Source organism: Micrasema longulum, unplaced genomic scaffold (genome assembly GCF_059751315.1).
Source record: "Micrasema longulum isolate JH-2025_06_02 unplaced genomic scaffold, ASM5975131v1 h1tg003395l, whole genome shotgun sequence".
In the NCBI taxonomy this organism is placed as follows: Eukaryota; Metazoa; Arthropoda; class Insecta; order Trichoptera; family Brachycentridae; genus Micrasema; species Micrasema longulum.
The window spans coordinates 68,656-89,661 of NW_028280461.1; the positions used below are offsets into that span (position 1 = coordinate 68,656).

The 21,006-nt window shown below is 32.0% G+C and overlaps 1 protein-coding gene across 1 annotated transcript; it reads left to right on the top strand.

Moving 5' to 3' along the window:
- Positions 1 to 19,928: 19,928 nt before the first annotated feature.
- Positions 19,929 to 20,714, top strand: LOC148270791 (uncharacterized). The gene has a single exon (XM_088242191.1). It carries the CDS (start codon positions 19,929 to 19,931, stop codon positions 20,712 to 20,714), a length of 786 nt encoding a protein of 261 aa, XP_088098317.1.
- The last annotated feature ends 292 nt before the right edge of the window (positions 20,715 to 21,006 follow it).

Here is a 21,006-nt window from a genome sequence, read left to right on the forward strand (position 1 = left end):
AAGACGGTTAAGGGATGAGGAAATAGAGTGGAGGAGTGGAGGAGAAGGATTTTCATAATATAGGTGACCAATTTAAAATTTTGATATTATAATAAAATAAACATAATCAAAGGAACATAAACTTATTACACACTGACAAATGTTTTATTTTAGAGTGTTTCAAAAAGTTTTTTTTTTAAGTCACAAAATTTTGTATTAAAAATATCTAAATGGGGACAAAGTAAAATAAATTTAGAAAATATACTATTTATAATTAAAAAAATAAATGTAAATGCCAACAATAAAAAGAAAATTTAAACAAATATGAATTACAAAACATGAAAAGGAAAAATAATATATTAATAAAAAGAATTGGATTATCAGCGGCGCGGTGTAAAATAAATCTAAATAGAATATTTAGAAGACAAGACTATTTGAATTATATAATAAATAATTGACGTTTGCAGAAGATTTTTTGAATTCTTTGTAAAAAAATAAAAAAGAAATGTTTGTTATTCGATTTTGGGGCACAATGGATCATTATAGGTACTGATTTATAATGTATAACATGTTAAGTTGTTCGCCCTGTTCGTTTCTTCAATATCCGATTATCCGACCCATTATACGGCACATGTACCTGAATAATGTTTGCCCTAACGAGAGCCTCCAGGCTCCCGCTACAAGAGGAGCTACACAATTATGTATGGGGGCTGAACGGCCTTTCAGCCGGGCTGAAACGAGCTGAAAATATCATTTTCAGGGTTATGGTTATTGAAATCTCGCATTGAAAAATAAAGCGCTTTTCTAGTCGAGTGAAACTTGCCGAGATACTTCAACAGAGATGGAAACCTAAATTGGGTATTTTATTAAAATTATTTATTGACAATTCTTGATGGAATTCTTGATGGAATCTTGATTAAAAAGGATAAAAAATAATAGCGATAGAATTCAAATAAATCAACAGATAGAAATAAAAAACTCACCCTTATTAGCCCCCTTAGTTGGACCCCGTACATTGTAATAAAACAATAAATGTTTTTCATAGAATAGAATCCTCTCTTAAAGTACACCGCCAACACATGTTTCAATAATTTGTCTCAGTAAGTTCCATTGAAATATTGCGCATTGTATCTTTTTCAACTTATTTTTAAATTTACCTCATCATCAGTGGCGCTACAGCCCGTTGTGGGCTGGTAAAATAAACCAAAGTAGGGAACAAAATGCCGAACACTCCTCTAGTGGAACGGAAGGCCTGTTGACTACTGCCAACAGGCCGGCTTCTCCTGAAGAGTTTTAAGTGGTTTCCTCTCCACGTGAGCAAATGCTGAGAAGTTCCTGATTAGCCCACATTAATATATCCCTCCTGATCCCAATAGTTTAGACAAATTTTAAGATATTTAATAGCAGAAAAATCCACTTTTTGAAATATAAACCTTGTATATTATAAGCAAGGTAAATAATAAAGCAACTCCCATATAAAAAAAAAAAAAGAAAAAAAAAGCCCGTTGTGGGCCCTGGCCTCCTCCAGAATTTGTCTCCATTCGTCCCTGCACCCCGCGGCTCTTCTCCAGTTCGTCAGGCCAATCGCTCTTGTGTCACTTTCCACATTATCCAGCCATCTTAATTTTGGTCTGCCTCTGCTTCGTCTGCCTTCCGGAGTGGTATAAATAATCTTTTTTGGGGTGCGGTTATCATTCATTCTGTGCACGTGGCCCAACCATTGTAATCTTCTTATTTTGATGAATTGTGCAATGTTGGGTTCGCCATACAGTGCCTCCAATTCATGATTAAACCGTCTCCTTTACATTCTGTTTTGGTTGACAGCACCAAATATCTTCCTAAGTATTTTTCTTTCGAATACTAATACCATATTTTCATCTCTTTTAGTCATAACCCAGCATTCGGCACCATATGTAATGACCGGTCTGAGGAGAGTTTTGTAAATAATAATCTTAGTTTTTTTCGTGAGCAATTTGGATCCCAGATGTTTAAACAAGCCATAATAACATCTGTTTGCTGCTGATAGCCGTGCTCTAATCTCGGTACTATAGTTATTATCATTGGTCATTACAGTACCTAAATATTTAAAGGAATTGACATTGTCTATGTGGTGTGACCCAACGTCAATTGCCTGTTGTACATAGTTTATTTGTGACTTTCTTGCGAACATATATTTAGTCTTAGATGTATTAATTTTAAGACCCATTATATTTGCAGCCATTTCAAGCTTTAAGAAATCGTATTTTAATCCCGGAACAGTTCTGGAGATTAAGTCTAGGTCATCTGCATAGGCTAATATCTGGGTGGTCTTTCTAAAAATAGTTCTTGTTGTTTCTACTCCTGCATCTCTTATGGATTTTTCAAGAGCAATATTAAACAACAGGCATGCCAGTGCATCAGGCCGTTGTACGTTTGCAATGGATCTGACTTGCTGTTTTGAACCTTCACCAAGCATTGTGTTTTAGACATTGTCATCTTAGTGAGTCTTATTAGCTTTTTAGGAATCCCCAATTCCACCATTGCCTCGTACAGTTTCGACCTTTTGATACTGTCATATGCCGCTTTGAAGTCAATAAACATGTGGTGGGTCTCAACGTTATATTCCAACATTTTTTCCAGTATGATCCTCAATGCAAATATTTGGTCAGTCGTTGATCTATCTGGTCTGAATCCACTTTGGTATTGTTCTAATATATTTTCGACATGTGGGAGAAGTCTTTTAAATAAGAATGCAGCAAAGACTTTGTAAGCTGTGTCCAGCAGTGTTATACCTCTGTAATTATCACAGTTCATGGCATCTCCCTTTTTGTGCAGGGGGCATATAACACCGATGTTCCAGTCGTCTGGCATCGTTTCCGTTTCCCATATTTTAATAATCAAATCATGTAGTTTTGTGCAAACACCACTTCTGCCATATCTGAGCAGTTCTCCAGGATATTATTATGCCCAGGTGATTTATTGTTTTTGAGACATTTTATTGAGTTACATATTTCATCCAATGTGGGTGGTGTTTCAGTATTATTGTCTTCACCCAATTCTACGTCTACTGTATTACCTATTGTGTATTAAATTTACCTACACTTAAGATAATTGGTTTTATATAAATTATCCTTACACTGTATAATATTCACCAGTCTGAAGATGCCCATTAGAGGGTAAAAGCGCTAATTGGTCAAATAAATAAGTGGAAGTGTACCAAGTATTTTTAAACTAATAACTTTTATGTAAATTTAAGTTATTGCATCATTAATATGGGTATTGGGTATGCTTAATCTAGGAATTCAAATGGTTTAATGCACGGTGTAACATTCAGCACTATTTAATTGTCTACAGCCAAAATATTAAAATTCGTAGGTATAAATTCTCGGTGAATGTTTATTACAGTAAGTTAAAGTTATGATTAAATCAACAAATTAATTGCTAAAAATACAACAATGTTTTGAGTATATAAAAATGCTTGTAGACTGGCTGGATTTCCTCCCTAGGGAGTTATTGATTTCTAAATTTGTTGCAACAGAGAAGGAAAGATAAGAGAACATGAAAGTCTAAGAATTACCAGGGCTTGTGACTTGTCATTGGCTAGTTTAAGTGGCCACTTTACACACGCAACAAAATTCGATATAAATAACTCCCTACGGAGGAGATCCCGTCAGTCTGCAAGCATTTGGACACATCGAAAACATTGTGAATTGACCACCTGGTAAAAGAAAAAGTATAAAAATAGGACATTTGTTTTCAGGCGTTGCCTAGTAGGCGAATTTTTTTATTATTTTTGTTTTTTTTTTTACAATATACATAAGAGGTAAAACAGAGTATTAAAAAAATAAAGATAAATACATAGCATTAAAATACATATTAATAGTAAACAAAAAAAATCCCACAAAGGCATGGCCTGTTCGTGGGTAAACAAGAAAATGTTAATGAATTTTTGCTCCTATAATAATTTGGTTCAGCTGGACGAATCTCACCCATATGATGAAGGTTTCAGTTCTTTTTTTTTATTTATTTAACACTTATTATGCATGTTTAATATATATACATATAAGGGCGGGCAAATTGCCTTAAGGTAATTTCTTTTTACCTACCCAAACCGTTCAGTTTGAAAAATTACATGGACATATTCTAAGGAATTAAAATAAATCTTATAATTTTATACTAAACTAAAAACAAAAATTAACTTTTAAAAAAATCAACAGTATAAAGAGAGAAGCGGAGATGGGAAGGAAAGAAGAAAGAGTTAGGGACAAGTCAAATATTTAGATACATCACAAAAGTAAACAGATAGAAGATTTAAGAGTTTAAACATAGGTAGAGAATGGTGATTCTTACAGTGTGTACAGTGACCACTTAAACCAGCCAATGACAGATTATGGGCCATGTAAATGCCTTGACTTCAATATTCCCTTCTTAAATATGTTTTTTTTCGCTGTTGCAATAAATTTGGAATAAAAATGCATGCTACATGGGTCAAACGGGAGAGCTTTTAAAACACGCATTAAATAACGTAATATATAATTCTGCTATCATTGATGAAGTTCAGTATTTAAAAAAAAATTGTTAATGAATAAGAAAAAACTTTTTTTTGCCTCAGAAAAAAAAGTGATTCTTTTAATATTCTAATTACCAGAATTTTATAATTGTGCAACAGATAACGTGGATTAGATTCAATAAAATAATCAGACCGCGCCTCAAATCACAGAACAATTTACGTATAATATGATTTCAAAAGCAATAGGAGACACATCACTTATTCAGGAGGCCAACTACCTTCCATCAAGAGGTTTCCCTGTCATGGTCAAGCCAGACGAATTGGATCCATTTTGCTTGTGTTTTTTGTGTTTTTGTCATATATGTGTTTGCTATCCATTTTTTTTTTTAAATGCTGAAATACCTACACTTCAACAGTCTCACAGCAAATACAAAGGTAATTTTTTTTTTCAGTATTTTGAGTTTGTCCAAATTTTTGTGGACAAAAGATTGGTTTACAGACAACAAAACGAATTAAAATGAACCTACTGCCGACTGTGACACAGTACAAACTACTAGGACTTATAAAACGTACTTTTTTCTACAAAACACATATTTTATTCTTATGATAGCGTTTGCAATGGTAGCCGAAACGTCGGAACAAATCCAACACATACGTTATCCCCAAAAAAGAAACATATAGAAATGTTGTAATTTGTTAATATTAATGACTCATTAGGGGGTAAAATCCAGCTGTTTTATCTACAAACATTTAGACAAACTCAAAGTATTGTAATAAATCTAACTGGTCCAAAAAGAAGTTTAAAAACTCGAAAACAAAGTTTGGCAGTAGGTCCTTGGAAAATATTGGCCATTCCGAATATAATAAACTGCCTGATGAGCTAAGACACGAAAAACTTAATGAAAATTCAGAAGTGTCGCAATTAAAAAATAATTTTTAAATCTTTTCGATATTGATAATTATTAATGTAGTTTATATAAGATGGTGTTTTATGTTTTTTATACAATATTTTTTTCTTTTTATTTCGGATGTATTGATTTGTATGATATTATGTATGGTCAAAAATATGTTTTTTGTTATGTATGGTCCCAAATAAGTTTCGAATAACACCTGGGAGTATAATATGTAATTTTTGTATTATATGTTTTATTAATAATAAAAAAAATAAAAAAAAGGCGTTGCCTAATATGGGAAATAATTCAAATGAAACAGAATGCATCAAAATTTCCAATAAAATGATTCGCCACGTTTGCGATTCCATTACTTTGCGTTATCAGCAATCTTATAAATATATTTTAAGTTTGTATGTGAAAATTCTTGATGGAAGTTCATTGTAATTTATTGTATAAATAAAACACGAGTGATACTTTAATTCCAAATTTGTGGATTAAAGTATCACTCGTGTTTTATTTATAGAATAAATTATAAATATATGTTTTAATGTAAAGGGTATTTATACCGTTAAAACTAGATAAATTTTAAAAATGTTTAAGTTAAAATGGGCATCAATGTAGCCCATTGAAGACAACCATTCGAACATTGCTTTATATATATATATAGATATATAATCACGCAAAGCGTGCGTATATTTTTGGAAAAATTCCATATTCAGCTTCGTTCGTAATTAAAATCCAATTTGTGAAAAACAAAAAAAAAGTGATATTTTTAAACAAATTTTCCAAAATTTTGACACTACCAACAAAAATATCGGATATATTTAATGTGGGGTATTGTTCTTATAGAACAAACCTTATAAACTTTTTCAAAGATGAGCAGTAATCATATTTAATGTAGTTACTTCATATATGATTTTCTGTTTTTATATATATTTTTATTATAAACCTTATTATGTTTAAAATTTGATTTACTTTTTATATTAATTTTTAAAGTTCTCGTATACTTTTTATTTCAAACTTTTGTTTTATTTAAACTTTTTTTTAAAAAATATTATGTTATATAATTTTTAGGCTTGATTATTGTTCCTTAGTTTTGAGTGCAAATATGTAGTTTAAAAAATATCAAACCTTATATGTTTATTTTATAAATTTGTGAAAGGCAATTATGCCGTGTATGTTAATAAAAATAAAAAAAAAAGTGTGGTGTATTTGGTAACAAATTACACAGTAACAAATATGAATGAAGATTTTTTTTTTCAAATTGTTGAGGGCAACGCAATATTCTCTATCTGTATCTTAAATGTAGTTAGTATATGAATAACGCGTATATTTATTATACGCCAATATTGGTATACAATATAACAGAGACGTCAATTCACTGCCGTCTAAGACGGAGTACTTGTCAAGGAGTCTGCTACCAAATGCAATACGCAGGAAAGACACAATATTTAAATTAGAGTTTGCTTCAAGTTACCTTCTGTACTCGTCCTGGTGTGGAGGGGGGGTGTCCTCGCACAAGTCATCTTCACTGCCGTCCAGGGCAGAGTACCCCTCGAGGAAGGCGCTACAGTCTGTACTCTTATCCAGCCCTTCCTCTGGGGTATCTGCTACCGACTGCTGTGAGCTGATTGCCAGCCTCTGCAAAAAAAAACTTTTGTTTTTTAACGTTTGTCTTGCGTTATATCAATCGATCATAGAATTAAGAATAGTCCAGAAACCGCATACGCGCATAGAACAGAAGGCGACTAAACTACTCTTAAACGAGTAATTTTACGTTTTGACCCATTCGTTTCTTTGTGGACGTCGCTCAGTACGCAACTCCCGATTTGAATTCAAATTTGCCGTGTGAAATACTGCTGGGATCTTGAAGAAACAGGATGAGATCTCATTTCATGTGTAAGTTGCAATTGCATTACTTAAAAATGAAATTATTTTTTCATCTGTTAGATTGTAAAAGAAAACAAAATGGACATTTTGTTAGTGTTGTTAGGGTAGTAATTTTTTTGACCCAACTTTGCTCATCTAATGAGAGAACTAATGAAAAAATAAGCTGCCTCTTTTCCACCCTTACAGACGACTTTTCGGCGAGACTAAAGCTAGGGTTTCTTAGGACAGCGGTGCCCGTATCTTAACGGCCGTAGTGAACGGTGATGCGGTATTGATAAATGTTATCAACACCGTTTTCCTCGAAAACCACTCTCTAGTCACCGTAGACGCAGCAAACTCTGGTGACAACTGTCATCAAGCGGAGGCGATACGGTTGGCTGGGCCATATACTGCGGATGCCTCCTGAGAGCCTTAACCCAACTTGCCTTCTTTACAAGGCATCAGGTTCTCGACGTCTTGGACGTCCGCTGCTGACTGTTCGTCGTCAGTTTATTTCAGAACTTCGGGACGACGCACAAGAGCTGGCAGCCGATAGAGATGCATGGAGGCTCTTTGCGGATACTATATGCTCCAACTAGGGAACGGACATGGAATGATGATGATGATTAATCATTCATATTTTATATCTTTTTGATACTTAGCCCAATAGCAGAGTGGGGATGTATGAAGTTTTTTGTTTTTTTAGAAATCAATGTGAAAGGAGTCTAAAAAGTTGCATTTTGGATCACATTGAACGTAAAAATTATTGAAAAAATATTCCATACTACTTTTGGCCCTCAACGGAGGTTTAAAGTTTATCACTGTCAGAACACTCGGTCAATTATCTATTTTGATATAATTATAATTTGGTTAGTATAGATATAATCTAATCACATTACAAATTCGAACACGTTTTAAAACTACCGAAAAGCAAAAAGTTTACACTCCGCGGAACTGATACCGTTAAGCGCCTTATTGACAAAAACAATGGTTCATTAAAACAATGCTACGCGTTTATTACGAAAAATAGTGCAACTCACGCCCTTAGATGCTTATTTAATAAGGTTTAATTAATTTATTTATTTATTTAATTACTTATATACACAGCACGCTTTTTACCTTACAAAGGTGCATATGATAAAAATATAAACACTTTAATATAATGTGCAAAACATTAAAATCAAATTGAAAAGTAAATGTTACATAAAAACTATAACACGACAGTTTCGTATAAAGAACATATTTAGATATATAAAAAATAAATTAAACAATGTGTGCAGATACAATTTTAAAAGGAAAATAATTTTTATATTTATATGAATATTATAAAATTTATTTGGACTGATTTACTTACTTAAATGCATGATAGCCGGTTTAGCGCAAAAAATTGACTGAATCGGTTGAGGGTCAAAAGTCGTATCGAATATTTTTTTTGGATACTTTTCGCGTTCCGAGTAATCTAAAAGGCAACTTTTTAGACGCCTTTTATTTCAGGATTTGGAAAAAATATATCGGCCTACCCTGTTGTGCACAGACTTGTCCATTAACATTCACAACTAATGTGTAAAACATATTTACACACGCAAAGAAACCGATTAAGATATATTTTATGTATTTCTGCGGATATCTGTCATTGGTTTTGTTCTCTGTATATTTTGTTTGTTATATTGTCTATTGTTTGAACTTGCCAATCTGTACTCTTCGATATTCCTAACTCAATAACTAATTGTATGAAAAATAGCACTCTTAGAAGAATACAGATTACCTATAATGACAGTTTTAGTGACATCGACATATTACACTGTAAATACCATATTTTTATCAGATCGGTTAAAGACATTTTAAATTTAAATTTTTCTCTTGTTAAACTCTTTACTTTGACTTTTAATTTTATCTTTCAATTTTCATTTTCAATTTTAATTTTAAATTTTTACTTTTAATTTTAACTTTTAATTTTAACTTTTCATTTTTACTTTTAATTTCAACTCATAATTTTAACTTATTCATTTGTACATCTACTACCTGCATCTAATTAATTATTGTTGGTTGTGATTTTTTACTAAGAAATGTTCATGGAAGCAAAAAGAAAGGGGAGGAAAATAGAGTTGAAGCTATGCAATATCTTCTCCCTTCTATGTACATATTATTCATTGATTATTATTATTATAAATTGTTATTAATTATTACTTTTTTAGAATTTAATTATTTAATTATTTTCCCCTCTCCTCCAGCATTTATAATAAATTAGTGTGAAATCTGTAATTGCTCTTACTTTTTTTAATTGTTCTTTTGTGCCTTGTATTTATATAAAGACTATGATTTCCTTAATAAATAAATATTTGTTTACAATTATTACTGTTTATCTCCACAATAAATATAAAAAAAATATTTAAATCAAAAGTAAAACTTACTGTCGATGGTTGCAGGGGACTCTGTAATACACTGAGCACCAAGTCTCCCGGACGAGTTGCTCCTGACACCTGAAATAAATAAGCAATTTTTAAAATTTGCTAGAGTAGAAAATAAACTTAAAATCCTTAATTCTGATATTTTAAAACAAAATCAAAATTCAATCCTTAATATTATTAAGACTACAAAACAATTTTAAAATACCAAAATGAAAAGCTCACTTATTTCAATATAACAATTTACATCTCAATTATTGCAAAATAACAATGTAGGGACTAGATTATTGCAAAATAACTATGTAGGGACTAGATTATTGCAAAATAACTATGTAGGGACTGGATTATTGCAATGTAACTATCTAAGATTCAATTATTGTTAAAATATTACAACAGAGATGAAGAACATTTTAGAGAAGGTAATATAGAATTCTAGGCATCTACAGGGCTTATAAACTGTAATTGGCTGGTTTAAGTGGCCACTTTACACACTGCGTAACATTAAAAAATAAGATTTTCAGGCGTTGCCTAGTATGTCGGTGAAATAATTCATTTAGATAAACCTCACCCATATAAATAAAGCTTTCAGCTCTTTAACATCAACAGATAAAAGAATTGAAGGAATATAGATGTTCAAATATGGGCAGAATGGTGAATGTTACACAGTGTGTAAAGTGGCCACTTAAACTAGCCATTGACAGGTCATAAGCCCTGTAGATGCGTAGATTTCTATATTTTCTTCTCTGAAATGCTCTTCATCTCTGTCAACTAGGTAAGACATAATTTTTAAGTAACTATACGTAAGACTGAATTTTGTCAAAATAACTATGTAAGACTCTATATTTGGAAAATACATATGTAGGTTCGACTCTTTAATTGGAAAAAAATTATGTATGCAAGCCTGCATTATTTTGCCTACCATGCAAGAGATCTCGATTCCCGACACGGTCGACACGAAAATTGAGATAATTAGGTTAGCTACATTATAGGCCCTAGACTGGTAACTGAAGCGTAAGACTGATCATCTTACCTTCATGTAGCAAAAATATAAAATTACCCTGCGGATCTGCCAAAAGGGATACGAGGATGATTGAACGAATTATTTACAAATAAAATATATCACGTCATAAAATTTTTACAATATTTTTTTCTCCAAGTCAATAATTTTGCAATACATGCGTAATGAACTGTAAGTATCGCACGCAACTACACTGGCTCAGTATCAGGCATAGAAGAAACAGTCACATTCTATCACTTTTTTACAATCTTTTAAATAATCCCACTTCGCCTGTTTATCTGAGAGAGCTCATCCAACCTCTTCCACAATACGGACTATCTCTTCGTTCTAGTAACGATAGAACCCTTTTAATACCCTGTCATAGCTCCAATTTTCTTGCCTCCTCTTTCACAGTAGTAGCCGCTCGATTGTGGAATAATCTACCCACTAATGTTAGAGACGCCCCTTCTTTATTTACGTATCAGTCAAGATTGAAATGTCACAATCTAAATATTTATATTGTTCTTTTAACCTTCTTCTTTTCTTCCTATCCCCTCTCATCTCATCATTGTATAGTGTTAATTTTTTATTGTATGTTTTTATTTTGTTAATATTTGTTTTTAATTTTTGTTTAAAATTGTAAGATGCAATGTGTTCATGTATTGATAATTTGATAAAAGTTTGGGTAGGCAGGAAGAAATTGCCTTAAGGCAATATGCTCGCCCTTATATGTATATATATTGTATATGTATATAAAGTGTCAAATAAATAAATAAAAATTAGTGTATAAGCAATATTAAATTAATCAAGTAATGATTAGAAGGAAATTATTAAGGCAGTTAATAAAAAGGAAGTAATTCGCAAAGAATGTTCAGGGTGATATCAAAAGGCCAACATCACTAATTTGTACCAGCACATTTATGAGACTTATCGTCCTTGAAACATACAAAGACGTATCAAAGACAAATTGGATTCTGAAGAAAATTGGCTGTAAAGCCAGATTCCTACGCCATTAAAAGCGTTTTTTTAAAATTCTAGTTAAAAACATAACACATAAACATTAATACAAGTACTACAAAATATCGGTAAAGATATATATTTAACTAGCGGATCAAGGACTAGATCTGAGACGTATGTTTACTAGGGATAGAAAGACCAAGAAATATATTGAAAGGAGGGTGAGTGCCGGCAACAGGGTGAACGGTGCACAGAAATCTACGCTGGCAAACAAATGTTTATCGCAGAAGGCCAAACTAGCAGTCACAATGCAGTTCTAGTGCCAACTCTAATGTATGGGAGCGAAGTATGGAATTGGAAAAATGATGATGAAAGTAGGTTAAATGCTGTCGAGATGCGATCCCTCAGGTGAATGTGTGGTAAAACGATGTATGATAGGTGCACAAATGTCGAGATCCGTGAACTGTGTAAGGCTGAGACATGCATTATCGACAGAATCAAGAAAGGGATGCTGCGTTGGTTTGCACATGTAAAGCGAATGGACCGCGAAAGAACGGCTAAAAGGATCTAAAATACGGTAAGATAAGATTTTTTTTGTTTTGTACATCATTTTGTGAAAAGATTCTAAATGATATTGTTATGGTATTTGTTACAATCAATATAGTGTAAAGTTTCCGCAAACCAAGTTTTGTAAAATTTCAATTGAAAATAATCGTAAAAATTGCATTTTTCAATAAAACTTCAATAATTAGTTTCATATTTTCGTTAAGAATCACCTTAAAGAAAAAAAAAAAAAATAATAAAAAGAGAAAAAAGGAGGTCATTTAATAGAAAAATCATCAAGGAATTTCTTATCAGATCCCAAGTAAGGAAAATCCAGTCCTTATAATGTTATTAATATGACAATCCATTCCTTAATCATTATTTAAAAATTTCTTAAATTTTTTGATAAAATCTATTGCAAATCGATCACAAAGTGTTTTAAAACGTTGCTTTCTTTAAAAAATATATTTATTTATTGAGGATATCAACAGTGATATATGTAACAAAAATATAACAAATAAAATATACAGAGAATAAAACCAATGACAGATATCTACAGAAATACATTAAATACACGTACAATACATACAAGTGTGTTTGTGTGAGTGTAAGTGAGTGAGAGGGTGGGTGAGTGGGTGTTATATGAGGGTGACATGTGTGTAAATATTATTGCACAAGTGTCGAAAATATAAATATGTTTAAAATATTAAGAATGAGAGATAAAATAAAATAAGTTAAAATAAGACTTTATTATTGAAACTAAGCATAAGACAAAAAAGTACCTTTTTTTAAGACGCGCATTTTAAATGTTGTTTTTTTACAATCAAATGGATCAATTAGGGGAAAGCTCAAATTATATTCACGAGCAAAACGTATAAGTGGAGAGTTCTGAGCATAGTTCGTACGAAGTACTGGCATGAAATAGAGAGCTCGACGTGTGACGGGTGCGGTAGCCAGGGACATTTAATGATAACTCCGACATAAGAGCCGGACTATCAAGGCGTCCACTAAGTATGTCATGAAGTACCTTCATGTCTAATAGTAGACGGTGCTTTTTGCAGGAAGACATACAATTTCGTTACTTACAGTAGAAACCCAGTATTGTTCGTTGACCCGGAATCAAGAGTCTACAGAAATAATATTGGAAAAGTAGAGTTCGCGAAAGGATCGGTTCCATGTAGGAAGTTTCTACTTTATGCACCTTTGCACTCTGTAAAGGAAACGAATGAACGAGGCGAAGAAAACGAGAACATAAGATGCAGAAGAAGACAACCAACCGAAGCGAGACTATGTATAGTACGCACAAACTTTATCTTTATCTTTCATTGTTTTTACTATTTTATTTTATTTTTACATCTGAGCATGTTTTTTATTCTTTATTTATATTCTTAATTTTTAATTACTCTTACAAATTTTCTTCATTTTTAATATTATTTCCATTTGTAAATACTCACTACAAACTACAAACTTTTAAATATCTTTTTTTCACTTAAATTTTAATTTTTAAACAACTTTCATTTATGTTTTTCTTTTTCCTTATCTTTTTTATACTTTCATAACTAACCTTACATATAATTGCTTTATAATATGGAAACTTCACTGGTCCATTAGAATTAAGTCTTATTGTGTAAAATATTAAACTTTGTAACTGTACTGTATGTTTCCTAAATAAAAGAAAATAAAAATAAAAAAAATAAAAAATACTATAAATTGCTTTTTTTTGTGGTTCTGTGTGAAACAACAACTCTCATCTATGAAATCAACTCAAACTACGTAGCTTTGTGATATGTTATATTGTGTAGCTTTACTATCCATTAATTTAACACATAATTTATATATTTTTTTTTGATTAAGTCAGTATTAGGTATTATCATAACGATTGGTTATGATGATGTTTGGCCGATTTGTTCTAGAAATGAACAATGCCAAAAACGGCCGCGTCGAGCGCCACGTGTGTTGCGAGTCATATGTCAAAAGTATCATCTCAAAGAAAAATAGTCCTTAAGAAATAATGTTTGAAATACTGTTTTCCAAATCAAGAATCTTCAAATAATTTATGTAATCTGCAAGTTTTATCTAGGAGAAAAAACCCGCACTGGGAGACATTCAAAATATAGAATACTTATTTGTATTTAAAAAAAGCTGGAATAATCTGTTAATTTATGGCTCATCGCAGGCGCTGGGCGTGTTTTATTAATATTATTATTTATATTAGGATAAAAATACAAACGAAGTAAATGATTTGAAATAAATAGTAATTATTTTTTTGTTTTTCTGTAAATAAAGTTACAGTAAAATATTATTATGGTTGGTCAAATATAATGGTAAGCTGCGCATAATCGCTTCTTTACACAGTTCGCCCCAACTACATTTCATCCTTAGGGAGATATTAAGAAGGAATATAACTAATTAACTAACTGGTATAAGGAGAAGTATAAAAAACGGAAAATTGTTTACAGGCGTTGTCTAGTAGGTGAATTAGTTCAGTGCGAATGGGTCTCACCCACATGATAAAGGTTTCAGCTCTTTTTTTTACAAAAGTCGACAGATGGAAGAGTTGAGAAAATGGGGATGTTTGAACATAGGCAAAATGTTGAATGTTAAACAGTGTTTAAACACTGTGCAATCACTATAGGCACGCACTCCGTGTCAGAAGCTCCGTGTCCCTCTTTGACTAGAGTTCGTTAGCGTTTTGCTCTCGCTAAGACATTCATTTCCTGAATATTTTTCAGTACTTCTAGTCAAAGATTGAATAGTTGACTTAAAATCCCTTTTTGTAAATCCAGACTCGGGGAAAGACATATTTTCATAGCTCAAAAACTGTTTAGTGCATTTAATAAGGACAACAACCGCACTGAGAAAAGTGTTGACTTCATTTTTTATCTGTATTGGTCGGACGAAGTCAGAGAAATTGTTGTCCAATGTAGAAGGATGTAAGCTGTTTTCTTGTTTAATTGGTAATGACTTATGATTTAGGGATTTAGGTATTATTTAGGTGTTTATGGTTTAATAATAATGTTTGGATAATTTATATAGCGCCATTTTTGTGACAATCGCCTCAAGGGCGCTATACAATAAATAAATATCCCAACACGTCTTGTAGCTACAGAGCGCATGGACGGTTGGGGTTCTAGTTCCTCGTCTCCAATTATGATATATTACAATTATGATATATATGAGCTAGATAACAGAACGTCTTGCAGCTACAGAGCGCATGGTCAATAAGAAATCTAGCCCCTATTTACATTTTTATTTTAAAAAAAATATTTGACAAAGAAGTTTAGAGTTTAAGTGATATTTTAAAATACGAAATAAAAAGCAAATTTATAAAATTGGAAGTTAGATAACAACAAGTCTTGCAGCTACTGAGCGCATGGACGGTTGAAATTCTAGACCCCATTTACTAAATTTAGATATTTGATAGTTGATAACATTTACATAATATGATAAAAATAGTATGATGGTTAACATCACAAAAAGTCTTGCAGCTTCAAAACGCATCGACAAATGGAATTTCAACAACAAGAATGATTTTAAAAAGTAGATAATAAGAAATAATTTTAAAAAACGCAATAATAATACATTGAGCAAAGAACTTATTTATTTTATTTATTATTTACGTTTAAATCTTGAAAAAGGGCACACATGGCCATATTATTATGTGTGCTCTGATTATTATAATAAAATTGAAATGATTTTTTATATTATATTATAAAATAGATAATTTACTGCCTTTGAACGGGGAACTATCCTAAGTTAGGTTAGATGGCTCCAGCAAATATTTATTTATAAATTTATTGCAAAAAATAATATTCATACTCGATAACAGGGAATCTATATAATGATGTTATAACTTATATAAGTTATTAATAATAATATTCACCTGTCTGAAGATGCCCATTAGAGGGTGAAAGCGCTAATTGGTCAAAATAAATAAGTGGTAGTGTACCAAGTATATTTTAAATGAGTAACTTATATGTAAATACAAGTCATTACATTATTACATTGGAATTCCATCAAGAACTGTCAATAAATAATTTAAATGAAAGAATCTATATAAAACCAATTAATGTAAAATGAAAACGGAGTGTTCTCTGTTTATGAAAGTCTCCATCTAACATGGCACAGCCTGTTCTAAGATGAAGATTTTCTATCTTTAGAGCATAAGTAGTCCTATTCTAATAAAACAATAACATAAAAAAGAAAAACTTAAACTACTTAATTATAAATGCCAAGCTAATCAAATTTAGGAATTAAAAATCGTTATTTCCCAAATATAAAGTTTATATATATGTGCCAAGAATAGATGTCACTTAAACATAAATAATATGTGTACCAATTATATAAAGTACTACGTTTTTTGATTTACAGATATTTTTTTATTTATATATGCAGTTATTTTTATTTTCAAATTCGTGTCAAAATGTATGCTTTTACTACTCAATCTTTTGTTTAAATAATTCTATGTAAATTACTGTAAAAAATACGCAAAAAAAAAATATGATAGAGATTAATAATTTGAATTGGTTTCGATTTCAACTTTTGTTGAAATTATTTATACAAAAGCAGATTTGCGTAGATTCTTTTTTTAATGAATACTTGTTATATTTTTTTCCTTTTTGTCATAGAAAAATTAAATGTTCTAATATTAGCACTAATTTTTTCACTTTTTTATATCTATCGTATTCTTCCAGTACTCTTTATTCGAATTGAAAACAAAATGTATACTCACACACAGACCATGCCATTGTGGGATTTTTCTCGTGGTTTTGTCATAGTTTTTTTTGTATTTGTAACTTATGTATGTCTATTGAAAAATGCAAAAAAAATATTACTTTTAACCCTTTATTATTTGTATGTAAAATTTTAACTCCTGTATTTTTATTAAAGTCATGATTTAAATTGATTAACTGATTTTCGAATTTGGAGAAATTATTATTGTGAAGACACCTCATATGTTCTTTAACACGAATATCAAAATTTCTTGATGTTTTTCCTACGTGAACTGAAGGGTGGTTATATACAAATATTTGAAACATTTAGTAAAATTTTTGACCACAAAGTTAATGCTTTAAATATTAAAAATATTCATTGAAGATTGAAGTTGTTTTATTTTATTTATTTGACACTTTATATATATAAACAATAAATATACATATAAGGGCGGGCATATTGCCTTAAGGCAATTTCTTCCCACCTACCCAAACCGTTCAGTTTGAGAAAATTATAAATACATGGACATATTGAATCTTACAATTTTATACAAAAATTAAAAGCAAAGATAAATATACATTAAAAAAATTAACACTATACTATGAAGAGAGGAGAGGGGATGGGAAGGAAAGAAGAAGGATAAAGGAACAATTTAAATATTTAGATAGTGACATTTCAATCTTGACTTAAATGTAAATAAAGAAGGGGCGTCTCTAACATTAGTGGGTAGATTATTCCACAATCGAGCGGCTACTACTGCAAAAGAGGAGGCAAGAAAATTAGAGCGATTACAGGGTATTAAAAGGGTTCTCTCGTTACTAGAACGAAGAGATAGTCCGTGATGTGAAAGAGGTTGGATGAGCTCTCTCAGATAAACAGGCGAAGTGGGATTATTAAAAATATTGTAAAGAAGTGATAGAATGTGAATGTTTCTTCTTTGCCTGATATTGATCTGAACTCATTTAAAGGTTTTTTTTAGTTAAGTCGTTTTCGTTCTAAAGGTGCGACATGTCATGTCAGGTTTCGTCTCGACTAGTTAGTGTCGTCATCGTGTGATTCTTTATGTTGATTTTAAAATTGTCCCCAGTATAATTTTTATCTACGACTGACTCAGCAATATTTCTTTAAAACAACACAGAAAAGAAAAGGAAACAAAATTATGAAATAATAAATTAATTGACAGATAGTTTTGTGAAAGTATTATATATTGTGTATACATGTGGGGTCGTGTACAATCGGCAAGGCCAAACTAATCGATATATAGTTAACCGTGACATAGTTAACTAACAGTAACAATGTCGGTTGTGTTGTGTGTATCTGTGTACGTTAGCATCAAACTATTTTCTTTACTTCATTTAGTTTTAAATACCTCGATTATGATGGAAAGATAAGGACGTCATACCTTCGCCATGATGGTATAGTTAAATAGGCTAAAAGCCATCAGAAAGAGACAGATACTCCTCAAAGATTTGCTATTTGCGGATGATGCTGCTTTTATTGCGCACTCCGAGGAAGATCTACAACTTTTGATGGATATGTTTTCAACAGCGTGTCGAAAAATTTCTATGGAAATAAGCTTGAAAAGAACTGGTGTTTTAAGACAAGACACAGCTTTGATGGTCAAATGCTACAGGTCTGTTTTAAGTTTTGTTACCTCGGTTCAACAATGTATGGAGACTGTTCGTTAGACCAGGAGATCAAGTGTAGAATGAATACGAAAAGCAGCTACCACTTTTAGAAAGCTCCAAGACAGAGTTTAAAAAAATGAAAAACTCACCATATGAACCAAAGAACAAGTTTATCAAGCCTGTGTACTCAGCGCGTACTACAGCGGTGAAACCTGGCCAACTTACAGACACCAAGAAAGGAAAATCAACGCTTTTCGTTTGCGATGTTTGAGGCGTATTCTTGGCGTGACGTGGCAGAACAAAGTAACAAATGCAGATATACTAACCTTGATCCGTGATCTTAAAAGAAAGACGCCTGCGATGGCTCGGTCATGGGAGTCGAATGGAGGATGGCCGGATGCCGAAAGATATTATGTAGGAAGAGCTTTGTGATGCTAAAAGATCCCACGGTGGTCTGCGATTGCGATTTGAAGGTGTATGTAAACGTGACATGAAGACTTTTTGCATTGACACTGATCATTGGGAAGATCTCGCCAGGGATAGAGATGTGTGGAGAGGAGAAGTAAAGGAGGGAAAAGCGGCACACGACGACCTCTGGCTGGAAAGTCTGAGGCTTAAAAAACTGCGAGGAAGGCAGCTACCTACTGAAGCCCCCCCCACAACCTGGAAGTGTGAGAAATGTGACCGACTTGCTGGTCCCGTATTGGACTATACAGTCACCGGTAAAGCTATTTATCCCAGTCTTCAAATTTAGTATACGTCACCATCGTCTTTCTAAGACGGACGGTTGCCATATAGATAGATAATCCAAGATAAACTCTCTTGAGTGATTACGAAGATACACTACTGACCCTCCACCTTCAAGTTTTGGGCAGGCACATCGATATGAAACAAGGGGAAGCGTACGTCACTGTACGCATATCTGTGCACTAAAGAGACATAGCTACATTATTACGTCATGGTTGAAGGAAAATTATCCCGAGCGATTACGATGATACACTACCGATCTCCTCACCTTCAAGTTTTAATGTAAGTCCATCGGTTTGTACTGACGACGGATCTAGAACCCCTCGATACGTTTAACTACAAAAAATTATCTCACCTAGCAATTTTTCCTTTAATTACGATTTATTTTAAATGTTTTGAGGCTGGCTTTTTTTTTCTTTAAAGCCTATCAAAAATATGAGCTAGAAATAAGTACATTTATATGCACATAAAGTCGAATTAAATTCCGATAAAACTGTGTGTTTTGAAAACTAGCGCGGTGAACCTAGCATTGTGTACAAACATTTAGACACGCTCAAAATATTATATTATTGTGCCTATATATAAAATATATATATATATATACAACAATACTATAATACAACAATACTATTGTGACAGGTACGAGTGTTTAAATTTTACTCTTCAAAATTTAAGTGTTTTTTATCAAAAAAATTATCCACAACACTAATGGCTCCTAAAAAAGACATAAGAATCAAGGATTTGGTGGTGCAACCTAATTCTCCTCAACCACCTTTCTCTATAGGCATAGATGTAGGAAATGCAATTTCTGCTTTACAAAGTGAAGTTAAAAGAATTGCTGACTCCTACGACGAATTAAAACAGAACTTGGCACAAGATGGGGATAGATGGAACAAAGTCCTAGAAAATCTCGATATTGCAAAAAAAACCATTTATGTATTGAAACAAAAAAATCTGGAACTGGAAAATAGAGTGACTAAACTGGAAAGAATTGCTGAGATACAGGAACACGAAAAGAAATCCTGCAACATCGAAGTAACAGGGGTAATCGAAGACAAAAGTGAAAATATCATGGACAGCTTCACGAGAATATGTAAAACTATCAAGACATCGATAACTGCCTTGGATGTTGAAATTGCATATAGAGCCAACACTAAACCGTCAGAAGACAACACTCCGCGTCCCATTATCTACAAACTAAACACAAGAATGAAGAAAGAAGTGTTACTGAAAGACGTTAGAAACTACAATTCAAATAAGAAGCCGGAGGATAAACTTAGCTCCAAACAGGTCGGTTTCTTAGGAACGAACAGGCAGATCTACATAGCCGAACAACTAACATTTCGGGCTAAACATTTATACTACTTGGCGAGGAAAGCTGGAAAGGACCGAGAGTATAAATTTGTTTGGACCAGGAATGGAAAGATATTCATGCGAAAAGATGTCGGTGCTCCGATCATACCAATTTTATCTGAAGATAAACTCCCTAAGTAGTTCCAGGTTAGATATGAATATTGTTTTTAAATTCACACTGTTAATATTTATGATTTATCAAATATTTATTATTATAAGAAAGAACTTGAAAACTAAATTAAGTTTCTATTATTATAGAATTATCTTTTTTACACTCACTTTTAATACAAACCAGTTATTATTTATACTGAAAAAGAGATTTTTTTTGGAATTAACCATAGTACTTTATACTAAAGAAATAAAAATCATTCAACAATCGATGCTAAATTTTTCAATGTTACTTATTCATTTATATATAATTTATATGCCATTG

Excerpts from the sequence above, each read along its gene's own strand:
- LOC148270791 (XM_088242191.1), top strand. The coding sequence starts at position 19,929 with ATGGCTCCTAAAAAAGACATAAGAATCAAGGATTTGGTGGTGCAACCT.